Raw genomic sequence first — 17,063 nt, forward strand, 5'->3', positions numbered from 1 at the left:
CCTTCTGCAATGTGCTTACATTCAGCAGAGCTCAGTTCTTGCTACGTACAGACTGAAGCATGTTTTGCATACAGGTTTCAATGTGAAGAGTGCAGACTGTTTTGTACTCTGTGTAATAGCACAGTAAATAATGATCTTTGCAAACAGAATTGCAATTTGACATGTACTATATAGAGAATAAGCTGTACTGCGACATGTTAGATAATATATAAACTGCAGATCGTTTATATAAATCTTGAGTTCTCTGGCCAAAGGTTGGTCTGATGCACAGAACCATGATATCCACCATGGGTTGGGCAAGAAGACAGGAAAGGGGTATTGGACCCCATGGTATTGGAACTAATCTAGTTCACACTGGCCATCCATCCAACTGTTTTCCCTCCCCCACCCCTGGCAAGGAGTCAGTATTACGGTGGCAACATGCATTTTATATGTATGTTGCAGTTTGGAACTTTGGATGGTGATAGTAGAAGCAACAATTTTTTTCCCCAATCACATAACTGACCAGGAATCTCTTCCACTCGTGCTATCTGCTGTTGATATGTCAGAAGGATTTAGTTTGATACTCAAGCTATTTGGCTACGTTATGAACACACCCTCCTTAACCATTGAGATCTGGAATGGGACTTTGCACCTTCAGCCTGTTGAGCTGACCTTGCTGCAACGGTATATGTTCTGAAGTGCGCTGACAAAATGCTGTATAGGTAGGGCTGGATCTTTCTGCAAGGCAGAGTGCACGACCAAAGGTATGATTACTGTACTTTCATCAGCTGCTCTGCCCCCCCAACACCATTTTCTTGTGTTGAGGCTGCAACACATTGGCATGGATTTGCTGCAAGCAGGAGCCTTCCCATTAATGAAGGAGGAAAGATAAAATGATCAAGTCAGTTCATGGCTCTCTTAACACTTTCTAACACCCAGCTGATCAGTGGTATCAGCAGAAGTTCAATGTGTTATTTTCCTGTAAATAGCAGTTTGAGCTGAAAAGAGCCAAAAGGAAGGTGAGAGAAAAAATAAAGACAGTGAAATGAGTTTATGGTGAGACAGAAAAGATTGTTGATCAGCTTCATGCATGGCATTTCTACATCTGCTGTGCAGCAGACATTTTCAGAAAGCTCTGTGCAGAAGCAGTAAATGACCGTGTTCAAGATTCCCTCTGTGCATTTTGTCACCCTGTTGCACACTGAAACCTCTTATAAAGCCAGACAAATTTGGTTTTATATGACACCATGCCCATAGCGAACTGTTGAGATGTGTTGGCACAGTAAGAAGTCTGACAACACCAGGTTTAAGTCTAACCGATTTATTTGATAGTAAACTCACAAGCTTTCAAGGTTTCCCTCTTCGTCAGGTGAATGAAGAGTTCTGGCCTCAGACAAAGCATATAAAGCACAGACAGTTTACAGATTACTGATTAGAATGCAAATCTTTACACCTAACCTGCTATTCAAGTCTTAAAGTGGCTAACAAGTACACCTAACAGGTTAGGTGTAAAGATTCGCATTCTAATCAGTAATCTGTAAACTGTGCTGTATATGCTCTGTCTGAGGCCAGAACTCTTCATTCACCTAACGAAGAGGGAAACCTCAAGCTTGTGAGTTTGCTATCAAATAAATTGGTTGGACTTAAACCTGGTGTTGTCAGACTCCTGACTGTGTTTACCCCAGTCCAATGCTGGCATCTCCATGAGATGTGTTGGGCCATCTTTGGAAACTTGCAGTCCTGTGAGTTTGTGGAGGGAGCCAATGATTGTGTGTTTTAGTAAGGTTGTCAGCTGTGACTGAGTGCACATATTCCAGGAGATTTTTTATCACATCTGCCTTCAACTGCCCTTCCCCTAGACGCCTTTGGTCACCGAGTATGAGAGGGCAGGGGGTGTAGAAAACGCCCATTGAAGTAGAGGGAATTTTGTGAAGAAGCCATTAACTCCTGGTATGGTGTGACAGCATTAGTTTACAATCCAGCAGCTGATTCCTCCACTTTAGTATGAGCATTGGACTTGGAAACCTGCAAACATTTCTATGCATTGCCATCCAGTGGTATTATAATGGAATTGCATAAAAACTGAGACACTGGCTAGATTGAGAAATACTATGCAACATGCAATAGGATTTTTAACATAGCACCATCTGTACGTGTATTTGGTACTGCAGTTACATCTTGCCACTTATAACGCTTTTTACCTTTCAGCCTAAATGAGAGTTTTTTTTTACAAAATTGTACTTTGAAATTATATGTGTGCATGTGTCTGTCCAACTCTGTTCTCTATTTTTTTTAAGGGTTCAAAAATAGAATGACCATACCAGAACTGAGAGGTTATACCCATCTCAAAAGATTTAGCAGATTATGAAAGAACTTGATGGGATAAATTTAGAAAATATGTTACACTTGTGGGCAAGATCAGATGTAGGGGTGATAAATGTAAGATAGTCACTAATAAGTTCACGAAGGAATTTGGGAGAAATCTCTTTACCAGGAGGGGTTAGAGTGTGGCGCTCCCCACCTCCTTTTGTTGTATTGTACTTTGTATCTGCTTTGTATCTATTTTTGATTCTGGAGATTCTGATGGAGAAATAAAGGAAATAGTTGAAATGCTTCAGGGTGTTTTTTGATGTTATACTGAAATACCCTTGGCATTTCATATACATTGATTGGAACTCCCTTTATAAAATTAACTATAGTCACAAACTACATTTAAATAAAAAGATGAATTAATGTTAAGCATATAGATTTACCACATTCCCCACAGGCAGAATCTTGGAATTCTGGAAGAATATTGAGGAGGACAGGAGAACCGTCCCAACAGTAATTGAAAATGTAGAGGTTGTAGAAAGGGAGGAACATAGAACTATTATCACTAGGGGAAAGGTATTGAGCAAACTGCTGTGATTGAAGGCAAGCAAGTCCCTGGCGCCTGATGGCCTATATCCTAGGGCCTTTAGGGAAGTGGCATTGGGGTTAATGGATCCATTGGTTATAAAATTTCAAAATTCCCTGGAGGCAGGAAAGGTTCCAGTGGATTGAAAAAATGCTAATTATTCAAAAAGGGTGGAAGGCAAAATGTAGGAAACTATAGGCCAATTACTTTAACATCTGTCATTGGGAAATTATTAAGGAAGTAATAACAGGACATTTAGAAAGTCAAAATGCAATGCATCACAGTCAGCATGGTTTTATGACTAATTTGTTTGACTAATTTTCTTGAGTTTATCAAGCAAGATGGATAATGGGGCTTCTGGAGATATAGTGTATCTGGATTTCCAGGAGGTATTTGATAGGGTGCCACACAAAAAGGTTAATGCACTCAAAGTTACTCCTTTGAATGGTGAGTTGAATCTGTTGAGGCTTTCTGACCCTGATATTTTCAGTACGCTGCAAAAGACAGGGGCACTCCCTCCTGCTAGCTACTAGCTAGCTAGAAAGATAAAAACACTCTTTTCAGCCTGGATTCCAAACAGCTTCTAACTAGCCAAACTGAAAGTAACTTTGGATTTCCTTATAAAGGAACCACTTGACCTTGACCTGTCAAACCAGACACTTCAAAAGGCTTGTGAAACTCCAGGACATTGCATTAGGCCCAAATTAAAAATAAACATAGCTGCAATTGTCCTGCTACAGCAACCATGAAAGATACAGGAACAGAAGTACAGCAACAAGCACAAAAGACCAAGCCTTCTTAAAAGAACTGCAGAAAAACATGGTTAAAATACATTCCTTAAAGGCACAGTAGCATCACATTGTTCATATACTCCATAGAAGTCACTCACTGTTGTAATCCACCATGTACACTTGTGTTCAAATACTTTCTCTTCATGGGAGTATCAGAGAGCAGAGAAAGCCTGTCCCGTTTATTTCGTACATGTCTCAACCAGCAAATATCAACAGAGGTTGACCTTGTTATGTGGGATTTAACTATCAATTAAGTAGCAGCAGCAGCAGGACCACATTTTCAATCATTCCAGGTCCACCAAAGTAAAATAGGACAAACCAGTACGCGGTATATTTGAGTATAGACCACATTGGACATGCTTCAGAGGCTAACCAAAAGGGGGAAAAAAATGGATTTTTAAAAAACATAACTTGATTAATGAGTTGTATTTCAATATTTTGGTAGAATTTATCAACTGAGTGACACACAGCAAGATGGGAAATTTGAACTTCCATTCCATGACTCAGTTTTCTGAATCGGTGTGTCTCCCTCCGGTTATCTGAATTTTGAATTTGTATATGACAAGTTTATTCATCTGAGCTGTGAGAGTGTGCCTGATGGTTACTGTTTTTAATGTTTGCAGAATGGCACCTGTTTTCAGGTGTCCAACGAGAGACGTTTTGCTAAAGAAATCCTTCCTATGTACTTCAAGCACAACAACATGGCAAGCTTCGTCAGGCAACTCAACATGTGTGAGTACATTTGGAGCGCTGAAGTGTCTTTGTTTTGGATGGGGTGTAAGATAGTGGGGGCGAAGGATTTCCAGCTTTGTTTTTTACATGGAATCGCAGAATACGATCTCCAAATCTAAGAAAATCTAGAAATTTTGTGTAATTCAAATGAATTTGATTTGATCTGCCATGTAAAACAATAGGTGTGACCTTAAGATTATGCGAGAGGCGAAAAATCAGGCTGGTGGCACAGGAAGGGGTACACAAGGTAGGCCGAGGAGGACTTGTGACGGGGAACCCATTGGGAGAATCGCAGTATTCCAGTGGCAGCACAGATCACTGGCATGGGGGTGGGGGGCTGTGGTTATACTGCCGCCAATAATGTTGGGGTAGGATGGCGGGAGATCTCTCGGTTTGTTGGGAGATCGTGATACCTGTGCACTGCAGTCCAAGCAGTCTGCAGCCGGCTTCAATCAATAGGTCTGAAACTCTCCAATTTTCTCGCTTGTTTGGCACTTAAAATTTTTTTCATAAGATTGCACCCTACGGCAGTCATAGAGGTTTACAGCATGGGAACAGGCCCAACTTGTCCATGCAGCCCTTTTTTTTAAAACCCCTAAGCTAGCCCCAATTGCCCGCATTTGGTCCCTATCCCTCTGTACCTATCATACCCATGTAACTATCTGAATGCTTTTCAAAAGACAAAATTGTACCTGCCTCTACTAATACCTCTGGCAGCTTGTTCCAGACATTCGCCACCCTCTATGTGAAAAAATTAACCCTTTGTATCTCTCCCCTCACCTTAAACCTATGCCCCCTAGTTTTAGACTCCCTTACCTTTGGGAAAAGATGTTGACTATCTAGCTGATCTATGCCCCTCATTATTTTATAGACCTCTATAAGGTCACTTCTCAGCCCCCTACGTTCCAGACCAAAAAAAGTTCCAGTCTATCCAGCCTTTCCTTATAACTTAATCTATCAAGTCCCAGTAGCATCCTAGTAAATCTCTTCTGCACTCTTTAATAATATTCTTTCTATTATAGGCTGTGATGGTGAATCGTACATATTGACCATTTGCATTGTACTGGGCACGGAAGGATTATTTGTGTCGTATTTGTTGCAAGATAATCAATGTACGATGGTAGTCTAGAAAGCTGAAGTGGGTTAATCTAATGACTGAGAAAATGAACCAAGTTTAGACCAGCCAGGTTTATAATCTGGATGACTCTCATTCAGCAAAAGAAGATATTGAATAATGATTAGCTGCAGACAATTTTAAAAATATATTTAATCCTGAGAAATACATTTTATCTAAAGGAAACTATTGGTTGAGCATAGTTTTACATGAAGATATTTCGATAACTTGGTGGGATGGTGGAGTTAACTGGAAACAAAGATACTTGAAAAAGTGAGAAAACAAGTGGTTTGAGAGCCCAGGCATTCACTCATTTGTTGGAACAGCTGTGCTGTAGCTTGACATGGAGGGTATGAGGGGTCATGGTGATGGCTGCAGAGGCATGAATTGGCATGGATGACTTAGGAGAAGTATGTGGGGTTAGAGAGGGGTGAAGGCCAGAATGTTGTTCTTTGTTTTCACTATCTGTATTAAAACTGGGACAGAGATCAGGAGCATGGAAGTGGGGGGCTTTTTAAACAGACCACTGTGGCTTTCAGCAACTTCTGTTATTGCCTGTTTACTCTTTTGAGGTTAGGGGGCCCGAATAGATCTGGCACACTCTCCAAAGGATGTGCTGGGAAATTTTCTGACTCCTTCTATCTGCCTTGGTGATGAAAATCCAGCCCCAAGTGTGGAAAAGTTTTGAGTAAAAGAGAAATTGATGAAGGAACAGCAACCAGGGCAGTAACAACAGATGTGGTGGACCAAATGGTCTCCTTCTGCATTGATGATTCTGTGAAAGCCAAAGAAGTTTATTTATTAATCACAAGTAAGGCTTAAATTAACATTGAAATGAAGTTACTGTGAAATTCCCCTAGTTGTCACACTCCGGCACCTGTTCAGGTCAGTGCACCTAACCAGCACATCTTTCAGATTGCGGGAGGAAACTGGAGCACCCGGAGGAAGCCACGCAGTCGCAGGGAGAACATGCAAACTCCACACTGATAGTGACCCAAGCTGGGAATCGAACCTGGGTCCCTGGCACCGTGAGGCAGCATTGCTAACTACTGTGCAGCCTAAGTGTGCGAGGGAATGTAGGGAACAAAACTAAGGACAAGAGAGAAAGAACCAGGGAGAGAAATGGAATCTAATAGGCCTGGGCTGACTGGAGAAACCTATTTGAAGTTATGGTGAATGGTACAGAGCCAATGGAGGGAGTGCTAATGCTCCTTGTTTGATGTCTCACCTTTTTTATCAGTTTCATACAAGTTGTGATATAGCCAGGAACTGGGGTACAGATCACTAGGGCCAAAGTGCTTAGCTTGCAGGGAAACCCAGGGCTGTGCAAGGCCTATCAGAAATCTGGAAGAGAAGGGTGCATTGAAAATGGCTGGAGAGAATAGACAGCCAACACGAGCGAAATATGCACAGCAAAATCCAGGGAATTGATCTGAGTATAACAGTGCCATAATTGAAATGCCTTGCTATGGATGAGCCAAGGCCTGGATGAAAGGGCTAGAGGATGCTGACTTGTTTATAATGTAATGTAACTTGCAATTTAGTGGCCGGAAGATCTGGCAATCAGGCAGAGCCAACAAGGTGGATCCGGTGGATGTACTGGACATGGATTTCCAGAAGGCACTTGACATCAAAGGTTATTGTATAAAGTAAAAGCTTATTGTGTAGAGGATAATATATTGGTATGGATAGAAGATGTTTTCATTAACAGGAAGAAAGAGTTGGTATAAATGGGTCATTTTCTAGTTGAGCAGATGTGATGAGTGATGTTCCACAGGATTATTGCTTGGACCTCAACTTTTTATAATTTATAAATGACTTGGGTGAAGGGACTGAAGGTATGGTTGCTAAGTTTGCTAACGACAAAGATATGTAGGAAAGTAAATTGTGAAGAGGACATAAGGAGGCTGTGAAAGGATAAAGGTAAAGTAAATGGGCAAAAACCTGGCGAATGGAGTATATTGTGGGCAAATGTGAAATTGCCCATTTTGGCAGGAAGAATAAAGAAAAATGTTATTTAAATGGTGAGAGGTTGCAGAGCCCTGAGCTACATAAAGCCCTGGTTGTTGTAGTGAGTGAATCACAAAAGCTTCAGCAAGTAATTGAGAAAGTTATTACTTATTGTGAGGGGAGCTGATTACAAAAATGTAGAAGTTATGCTGCAGTTGTTCAAGGCATTGCTGAGACCACATCTGAAATATTGTATAAGTACTGGTCTCCTTTTTTAAGGAAATATCTAAATGCATTAAAAGCAGTTTAGAGAAGGTTTATTAATTGAATAATACCAGGATTTGATAGTTGGCTTATGAGGAAAGATTTGGAGAGGTTAGATTTATATCCACTAGAGTTTAGAAGAGTAAGAGGCGATTTAGTTGAACCCTATAAAACCTTGAGGGGTATTGACAAGGTGGATGTGGAGAGGATATTTCCTCTTCTCAGAGAATCTAGAAGTAGGAGTCTTTTTTTAAAAATAAGAGGTTGTTCATCAAGACAGTTGGGAAGTTTTTCTCTGGGGATCGTGAGCCTTTGGAACTTTGTTTCTCAAAGGCAGTGGAAGCAGAGTCTTTGAATATTTTTAAAGCAGAGCTAAATAGGTTCAAGGGGATGAAAGGTTATCAAGGTTAGGCAGGAGTGTGTGGTTGAAGTTACATACAGGTCAGCCATGATCTTATTGAATGGTAGAGCAGGCTTGAGGGGCTGAGTGGCCTAGTGCTCCTGATTTGTATGTTTGTATGTAAAATAAAGTTCTACTTTTGTTGATGACGCCCCTGTCTCTCTTTTGTTCTATAACAGATGGCTTTCACAAAGTGGTTCATATAGGTGTGGGTCTACCCCGAGATTTGGATGATATAATTGAGTTTCAGCACCCACGCTTCCGACAAGGAGAACCTCAGTTACTGGACCACATCAAGAGGAAGGTAAGTGTTACTCATTTGTGCATTATGGTTCACTTGGAACGTTTTGCATGAATCTGTGTACAAACAAATCATAGTACCTGGGTGACCAGAGCTGTTGGAGCTGTGGCTGAATGATTTATTAGCAATCAGACATTATTATAGTACTTTAGACAGATTTTAATTATTACCTTGAGGTTGGAGCTGAAGCTTGGAGCAGCATTAAATGGTTTACTGTGATTAAACACTGGCTGTCTTGGTGACGCAGTGGCTAATTTCCCTGTGCCTCAGTCAGAAGCTCCAGATTCAGGCTTTACCCCAGAACGTAATGGCTGAAAGAGGTGCATTCATAATGCTATCAAACAGATTGAATATCAACCTGTAAATCCTTCCAACACTCCTCAATAGCAGCAGGAGGAGAGATTCATATGATGGAAAGAGAGTTGGCGTCTCTTCAATCATGATCCCTAGCTCCGGCCTACAGCAAGCACGTGTTGTCACAACAACTTTGATTCCCTGAGTGAACTGTAACACGGATAGGACAGTATAGTGGAAGGTTTATTTTGTATCTTAATAAACCTGATTGCATTTTTCGACAAGTTAACTAGGTGTGTTAATGAGGGCAGTGCAGTTGATGCAGTCTACATGGACTTCAGTGAGGCTTTTGAAAAGGTCCCACATGGGAGACTGATCAAGAAGTTAAGAGCCCATGGGATCCTGGGCAGTTTGGCAAATTGGATCCAAAATTGGCATAGGTGCAGGGCAGGTTCAGAGGTTATTTTTGTGACTGGAAGCCTGTGTCAAGGGGTGTACAGCGGGGATTGGTGCTAGGTCCCTTGCTGTTTGTGGTGTACATTAATGAATGTGTGGTGGGGGTATTATCAGTAAATTCACAGGTGACACACAAATTAATGGGATGGGAAATAATGAGGAGGAGAGTTCTAGACGATATAGGACGATATAGATAGGCAGAACTGTGGCAAATGTAATTTAACTCTAAAAATTATGAGGTGATGCATTTTGGGAGGACTAACAATGCAAGGGAACACACAATGAATGGTAGGATGGTAGGAAATGCTGAGGACCAGAGAATCCTAGGGTGCTTGTCCAAATATCCTGGAAGATCGCAGGACAGGTAGAAAAGGTGGTTACGAAGGCATAATGCCTTTATTAGCCAAGGCATTGAATATTAGAGCAGAAAAGTAATGATGGAGCTGTACAAAACATTTGTTAGGCCACAGCTAGAGTACTCTGCGCAGTTCTGGTCGCCACACTATAGGAAAGATGTAATTACACTCGAGAGGGTGCAGGGGAGATTCACCAGGATGTTGCCTGGGCTGGAGTATTTCAGTTATGAAGAGAGGCTGTTTAGGCTGGGTTGTTTCCCTTAGAGCAGCGAAGACCGAGGAGATAAAAGCAGATGCTAGAATCTGGAACAGAAACAGCAAATGCTGGAAAATCTCAGCAGGTCTGATCATCTGTGGAGAGAGAACAGAGTTAGTGTTTCAAGTCTGGATGAGTCTCTGTCAGAGTACTGAGGGGGAATCTGATGGAGGTGTACAAAATTATGTTAGTAGAAAGAAAGAAACGTTTCCCTTTAGTAGAGGGATCAATAACCAGTTGATTTAAGATAGAGGACAGGAGCTTTAAGGGGGGATTTGAGGAAAATCATTTTCACCCAGAGGATGGTGGGAATCTGGAACTCACTGTCCGAAAGGGTGGTAGAGATAGGAACCTACACAATAATTAAGGAGCAGTTGAAATATCATAGCATACAAGGTTACGTTCTAAGTACTGGGAAATAGGATTAAAATATTTAGGTGCTTAATGGCTGACGCAGGCACAATGGGCTGAAGAGCCCCCTTCTGTGCTGTTAAACTCTGTGGGCTCGACTTTACCTTCGTCTTGCGTCCCTTTTTGGGTGCGAAAACTTAGTCGGGTGTGAGGTGAGTAGTGTGATCTGTGCCCACCTCTGCGCCGGTTCCCCCTTTACCAGGACCTGAAAATGGCTGTGATCAGGACTGTGCCCGAAATGGGCGCGATGGCCATTTAAATGCATCCGTATGCGCTTAAATTAACTTAATGGGCTGCACACCCAATTTTCCAGGCACTTCTCCCTTTACCACCATGTTGGCTCATCCAGAATTGGTGTGAAACAAACATACTCAGTATAAGTCCGATTCAGGCGCTGCATCAGTGAGAGTTAGTAAGGAGATAAGTGCTGAGCGCCTGAAGGCTCTCTGCTTGAGATCGGGGACAGGGAGTTGGGCCCACTGTCACTCTGCCTGAGATCAGGGACGGGGAGTTGGGCCCACTGTCACTCTGCCTGAGATCGGTGGGGGCAGGAGGGAGGGGCCTGCAATCAGTCTGGGTGGCGCAAAGGGTGGGGGGATAAGGGGGTCAGTAATGTTGGGGGGGGGCAGTGGGGACAATGTCTGTGGGTGCCAGGGGGAGGCATTATCCGGTCTGGGATGGATGTGGTGGGGGAGCAGCATTCTATCAAATTTGTTTTCTGCGCAGTTGGAAGCGCCTGTTGGAGCTGCAAGGTTTTGGGCGTGTTAAGCCCCACCCACAGGATTGTGCTGCGCAATTCAGAATTGCTGATATTTTTTCAGGCACAGTGCATATGGGGGCACCTCAGAACAGGTCTAAAAGTTGAATCTGAAATACTCCCCGTTTCAAGTCTGCCCAGCGCTTAGAATCGAAATGGTAGTTTAGGACTCTTACATGCTGTATCTGAGTGCTGGCTACAGAATTTGGGTCACTAGATATTTGCTTAGGAGTTGCACCTCACAATTATACTCATAGGAAGTCTTCACATCTGTATGGCCAGTAGAAAATCCTTACCACCCAGTAGTTAATGATGTCAAATTGTGACTTGGTCACAGCAGTAAGAATCCTCGCTATGTGTACTGGATTCTGTTTTCTTGCATGGTCCTCTGATCTTCTTGAGATGATACCAGTTGTAAGTTAGCAATTGGTTTATTCTATATGTGGTCTGTCAGCTATCAATGTATTTTTTGGTGAATTTGAATTTATTTATTACTCTTTGTTAAATGAAAAATAACAAACATAACTTTACCTTTATTGATGAGTTTAATTCACCTCACAGGCAATTCCTATAACTAGCTAGGACTATGACTTTATTCGTCATCTAGTGTTTGTATCTTGATTCAAATTCAAATTTCCCTTGGAGGTACGGGTTCTGAGCTTCTGGCAAAATGTTTGATTAGTCTTAATCACAACACAGTTTGGGTGGGAGGAGAAGGAGCGTGTACAATTCTGATTTGAAACTTCAAATGAAAGTGAGAAGTTCATTTTTACAGGGACCTTAGCTGTCTTTGTGTTTTGTCAATATATGGTTATTATAGAGAGAGAGAGCAGAGATTGGAGCAGGGAAAAGGATTTGTCTTACCAGATATTCTAAGTCTTAGGGAAGTGTTAAGAAGATCCCTCAAAATTTTGAATACTATTCAAATCTTGCAGAAATTTGGACTGTGCAGTATTGGATTCTTGTTACCTTGTATGGGGTAATGAGTTGATGGACTTGACAGGAAACAGAGGGTTGAAACTTTCCAGAGGGTTGAAGTCTTGGGGCTGAAGATGACTCCTGTTTTGCTGGCAGTGGACCTGGGGAAGCACATTCCTCAGACCATCCAAGTAATGACCAATTAACTTCACTGCTGCTGGGGCTGCCATCCCAATTAAAGTCTGTGACCTGTCCCTAAAAGTGATTGATCCAATCAGAGGGCTGGCGGTCTAAGTGATGCCATTGCTCACAATCTGGGGATTGTTTGGCACAGGTGATGACATTGTGTGGAAGGGTGAAACTGTTACTGCCACGGGAGCACTCTGTGCACTATGGATTGTCCAAAAAGGCACCACCCCAGAGCCATCATGATGTTACCAGGCTTCACTTTGTGGTCTCCTCACACAATAAATAGCAAGTTGTTCTTATGCAGGCAAAATGCCTGTGGAGTTGGAAAAAAGCCCTTAATTGATCCCTTAAATACTCAATTGGGCATCTGATGGGTGGCATGGCAACTTTCTCATGCTGACAAACAGATGATTGTTATTCTAAATTAGTCTTTTACAGCTTGAAGACAAGCCATCTGAGATTAATGATGAGTACTGTGTGTTCTTTTTGGAAGTGGAAAGTTGGTACATTTGTGAAGTTTATTGCTGTTCCTTATGATGCAAACACATTACTTCATTTGCAGCTGTAACCACAAGAGAATTGGAAAATAAATGTAGTCTGCAAAAGGAGCAATGCACAATATATTTAACATTTTTCTTCACACCTCTGCATTTTGTTCAATTTGCATTGGAAATGTGGTCATTTGGTATTTTGGTAACATGTTTGCTAAAATGTACTGATTGTAAGATTATCTAAGTAGTGTTGTAGTAATGTAAAAACATTGAAAATATATTATTCATTGTGTTAAGAGATCTTATCCTAGAGAACAGCTGAGGAGGACATTTTTTGTATGCACTGCCCTGAGCATGTAAAAAGAGGCATTTTCCAGGGTTCTTACTGCTGTTTTCTATTCAGTATTTCTAATATTAAAAAGAGAACTTGTTATCAGGGAGGGATACGATTGGACTTTGCTGTGGTACCTCTAAAATAGACAAATTATCTACTGTCACTCAATGAGCAGGTTTGTACATTGAGTGTCCATTTGAACAAGGTACCTGCCAGCTGCTAGTGCTTGTGGAACCATACTGTACCATTAATCACGTCTTTATTAGAGGGGCAGGGGTGACAGTGGAGGGTTTGGGGCAGTGGGGTGGTGGCTGCTGAAGTATGTCTAAGCCTTAAATAAAGGAAGCAATAAAAATGCTACTGTTCTGGAAAAAAAAGTTTAAAAATTTGAATGAGCGGAGTGCACACACAGCCTGCAAAATCATAATGTAATGATGAGCCTGATCCACAAGTGTATTGTTAATAAGATGAGTGCAGAGATATGGATAATTTGCTGGAATTTGATTCCTTTCTTTTAAATTGAAGGTTTCTGTGAGTCGAGTGGATGACCTTAAACTGAGGCAGCAAGATGTGTTGAAACTCTTATCGGATATTCGTCAGATGAAGGGAAAACATGATCTGGCTGACAACACAATCCTGACTATTAAAAGGTGGTTTTTTTTTAAGATGTAGATATTATCAAATGGAAAGTAGAAATGCTGGTTTTTAAGAAACTGAAGTGAAGGACTAGCCATGCTGACAGGAATCTAATAAGGTATAAATCTAATAGCGGGGGGGATAACCTTCAGTGTGGTTTGGTCCAAGGACACTTGTATTGTATAAGAGTATACAGCACAGCAACAGTTTGTTCGGAGGAACTTTGTTAGGTCATCATAGTGAAATTCACTGTGTCTGTGAAATTCTACTACAATTTTGCATGGCTTTGGTGAGACCATGCTTCAGTTAAACCTCCTCCCATCTTTCCTCAACTAACTTTCCTCAGGAAAGGTGATGGCCCAGTGGTATTATCGCTCGACTATTAATCCAGAAACTCAGCTAATATCCCGGGAACCCGGGTTCGAATCCCGCTGTGGCAGATGGTGTAATTTGAATTCAGTAACCCTTCAATTACCCTTATCTAGTGGTTCTGTTAGCTTTACAAAGGATTCAATGAGCTTGGTCAAGCAAGATCTCCCCTTTTTGAAATCATGCTTGCCATTCATTACTATATTTTTATTTTTTAATCTGGAATTAAGAATCTACTGATGACCATAAAACCATTGTTGATTGCCAGAAGAACCCATTTGGTTCACTAATGTCCTTTTAGGCAAAAAAAACCTGCCATCCTTACCTGATCTGGTCTACATGTGACTCCAGAACCGTAGCATTGTGGTTGACTCTCAACTGCCCGCAGGCCAGGAGGGTTGGACAATAAATGCTGGCCAGCCAACAGCGCCTATGTCCTACAAATAAATAAAAAAATTACCTCCTTAGGCTTATTTCACCTCCACTTAAACGCATCCATATCTTGATCTGAGCAAGATTCTGTGGTAGTGAGTTAGATATGCCCACTACTCTCTGGGTAAAGGAGTTGCTTCTGAATTCCTTATTTGATTTTTTTTTTTAGCTGACTATTTTGTAATTCTATCCTCTAATTTTGCTTTTTCCCCACATGTAGCAACAAACACTTTATGTTTTCCTGATTAAAACTGTACATTCTCTCATAGACCTCTTGGGTCACATCCTTGGCTATTTCTCTTAGGAGAAGAGGCTCAGTCTGTTTATCCTTTCTGATACTCATTCTGCTACTCATTCCTGGGGTAGCATGACCCAACTTTATTCATTAGCTTATTTTGTAATGTATTATCAAAGGCCTTTTAGACATCTAGATAAATTGCATTACCCTTATCTAGTGGTTCTGTTAGCTTTACAAAGGATTCAATGAGCTTGATCAAGCAAGACCTCCCCTTTTTGAAATCATGCTTGCTATTCATTATTATGTTTTTATTTTTTAAATTTTGCCCTTTATTTAGGGATTCCATTCTTTTACCTACTACCATTGTTAAGCTGCCTGGCCATCTTAGAAAATCGTCCGGCACTTAAGGAGGCTGTTTGGCCTGTCAAGCTCATGTCGGCTCTCTAGAAGAGTAGTTTTTAGCAAATCCCATTCCCTGGACCTTTCCCCATATCCCTGAAAATCTTTTCTCTTTAAATACTTAACTAATTATCTTTTAAAAGCCATAATTAAATCTAACCTACCCCCTTTCAGGCAGTGCATTCTTGATTGTAATCATTCAATGCATACATCCAAGAAATGGGCGCAAGAGTAGATTACATGGCCTGTCAAGCCTGCTGTTCCATTCAATGTAATCATGGGTTTTGAGTCCACCTTCCTGTCCATTCCTCATATCCCTTGACTCCCGGAAGTCTGTCTATCTCAGTTCTGAATGTATCAAACAGTGGAAAACTTACAACCCTCTGGGGTAGAGAATTCCAAAGATTCACAATCCTTGTGAGCCAAGTAGTTTTTCCTCATCTCAGTCCTAAATGATTGGCCCCTTACCCTGAGATCATGTCCCTCATGTTTCACATTCTCTGACCAGTGGAAAAATTTTCCCACATCCACTCTATCAAGCCTGTACAAAATCTTGTACATTTCAATGAGCTCACCTCTCATTCTTCTAAACGCCAGAGAATATAAACCCTGGGTACACAGCTTCTCATCATAAGGTAACCCAGTTTAGTGAATCTTAGCTGTACTGTCTCCAATGCAAGTATATCCTTCCTTAAATGTGGAGACCAGTAGTGAACATGGCACTCCAGATTTGGTCTCACCAAAGCCATGCACAATTGTAGTAGAATTTCACAGACATAGTGAATTTCACTATGGTGTTCTAAGAGTTCCTCAGAACAATATCAATTATAGAACTTTTCAGCCAATGAGGGAGAACATGCCAGTTAAAGTACCACTAGCCTTAGGTTTGGTGTGTACTGTCAACCAACGGAACTTAGCATAATTTCAATCCTTTATTTGCAACCTCTTCACCTATACACGCATTTGTGCAGAATCCTTGACATTTTTCGCAGGCAATGTGCTTGATTTTCTTCAAGCACAATCAACACTTGGAACATTGTTTTCTTAAGGACCCACTCATGCTGCAAAACAGACTCATTCCTTTCACCTGCTAATGGCTGGTTCCAACTTCCACAGCTGGGCTCAATACTAATATTGATTGCACCCGAACTACCGTTAACACACGTACAACTCAAACCACATCTGGAAAAAATATGCTCTGTATAGGTATTGTTACACAAAACTTTCTCACTTTCCCCCAGCTGTCAAAAGGCATTAAAAACAAATTACTGCAGATGCTGGAATCTGAAACCAAAAGAAAAAGTGCTGGAAAATCTCAGCAGGTCTGGCAACATCTGTAAGGAGAGAAAAGAGCTGACATTTCGAGGCCAGATGACCCTTTGTCAGCCTCAAAATACTAAGGTCAAAAGGATGTGAGCAACAAGTCCACAGAAGCTGCGGAAAAATAAAGCTGTGTTTGCTGCCAACACTGCGCATGCATAGTTGCAAGTCAATCACCATCATTTTAGGGGTGTTGTGCACAGGGCGCGTGCGTGCTTATCACAACCTGGAATTGCAAATATTCCAGCGCCAGTTTAACACAGTTTACTGAAGGAAAGCAGCCTCTGTATAACATTTGCAATTGCATCCTCCCCATAGTTTCTGAATCTTCCGCTCTGGAGCCTGTTGCCTTTAATCTGGGTCTGTCACTGGCAACAAGCTGCAGAGTCACAAATAGAACAGCAACCATCACTGGATCGATCAGAAACATCCTCATCTTGATCCTTGGAAACTGTGGAAAGGCCACGCCCCAACTGCTGGCTTGCCATGTGGCTTAGAAACAGGGTAAAGGGCTTCAAGATCCAACTAATATCCAGTGGGTACTGTGTCTTCTGCAAATGATGTCATTGGCTTCTGCTCATGCACAGACCAGTATTGGTGGCTATGTTGCACGACCATCTTGAGTTGGCAGAGTATAAAAAAAATTATTCTCCTCCCAGAGGAGAGAAAAGGCATCTAAAGAAAATCTAAGTTGATAGAAGGAGATGCAAACATAAAGTAATATTGCCCAGCCTAAACCTGGAAGATTGTTGACTCCTTATGCCTGAGTGCTTCACA

At 41.5% G+C, this 17,063-nt stretch overlaps 1 protein-coding gene across 3 annotated transcripts in view; it reads left to right on the forward strand.

Annotated features, from left to right (window-relative positions):
• LOC145342167 (heat shock factor protein 1-like) overlaps positions 1 to 17,063 on the forward strand; it is a 64,352-nt gene that overhangs the window by 11,777 nt on the left and 35,512 nt on the right. For all 3 annotated transcript variants that reach the window (XM_080187461.1, XM_080187462.1, XM_080187463.1), the window contains exons 2-4: positions 4,293 to 4,401; positions 8,309 to 8,433; positions 13,418 to 13,542. In XM_080187461.1, coding sequence (XP_080043587.1) covers positions 4,293 to 4,401; positions 8,309 to 8,433; positions 13,418 to 13,542 — 359 coding nt within the window. The remainder of the gene's footprint in view (positions 1 to 4,292; positions 4,402 to 8,308; positions 8,434 to 13,417; positions 13,543 to 17,063) is intronic.

This window comes from Carcharhinus amblyrhynchos, chromosome 4, assembly GCF_965287045.1.
Source record: "Carcharhinus amblyrhynchos chromosome 4, sCarAmb.v2.hapA, whole genome shotgun sequence".
NCBI classification, from domain to species: Eukaryota; Metazoa; Chordata; class Chondrichthyes; order Carcharhiniformes; family Carcharhinidae; genus Carcharhinus; species Carcharhinus amblyrhynchos.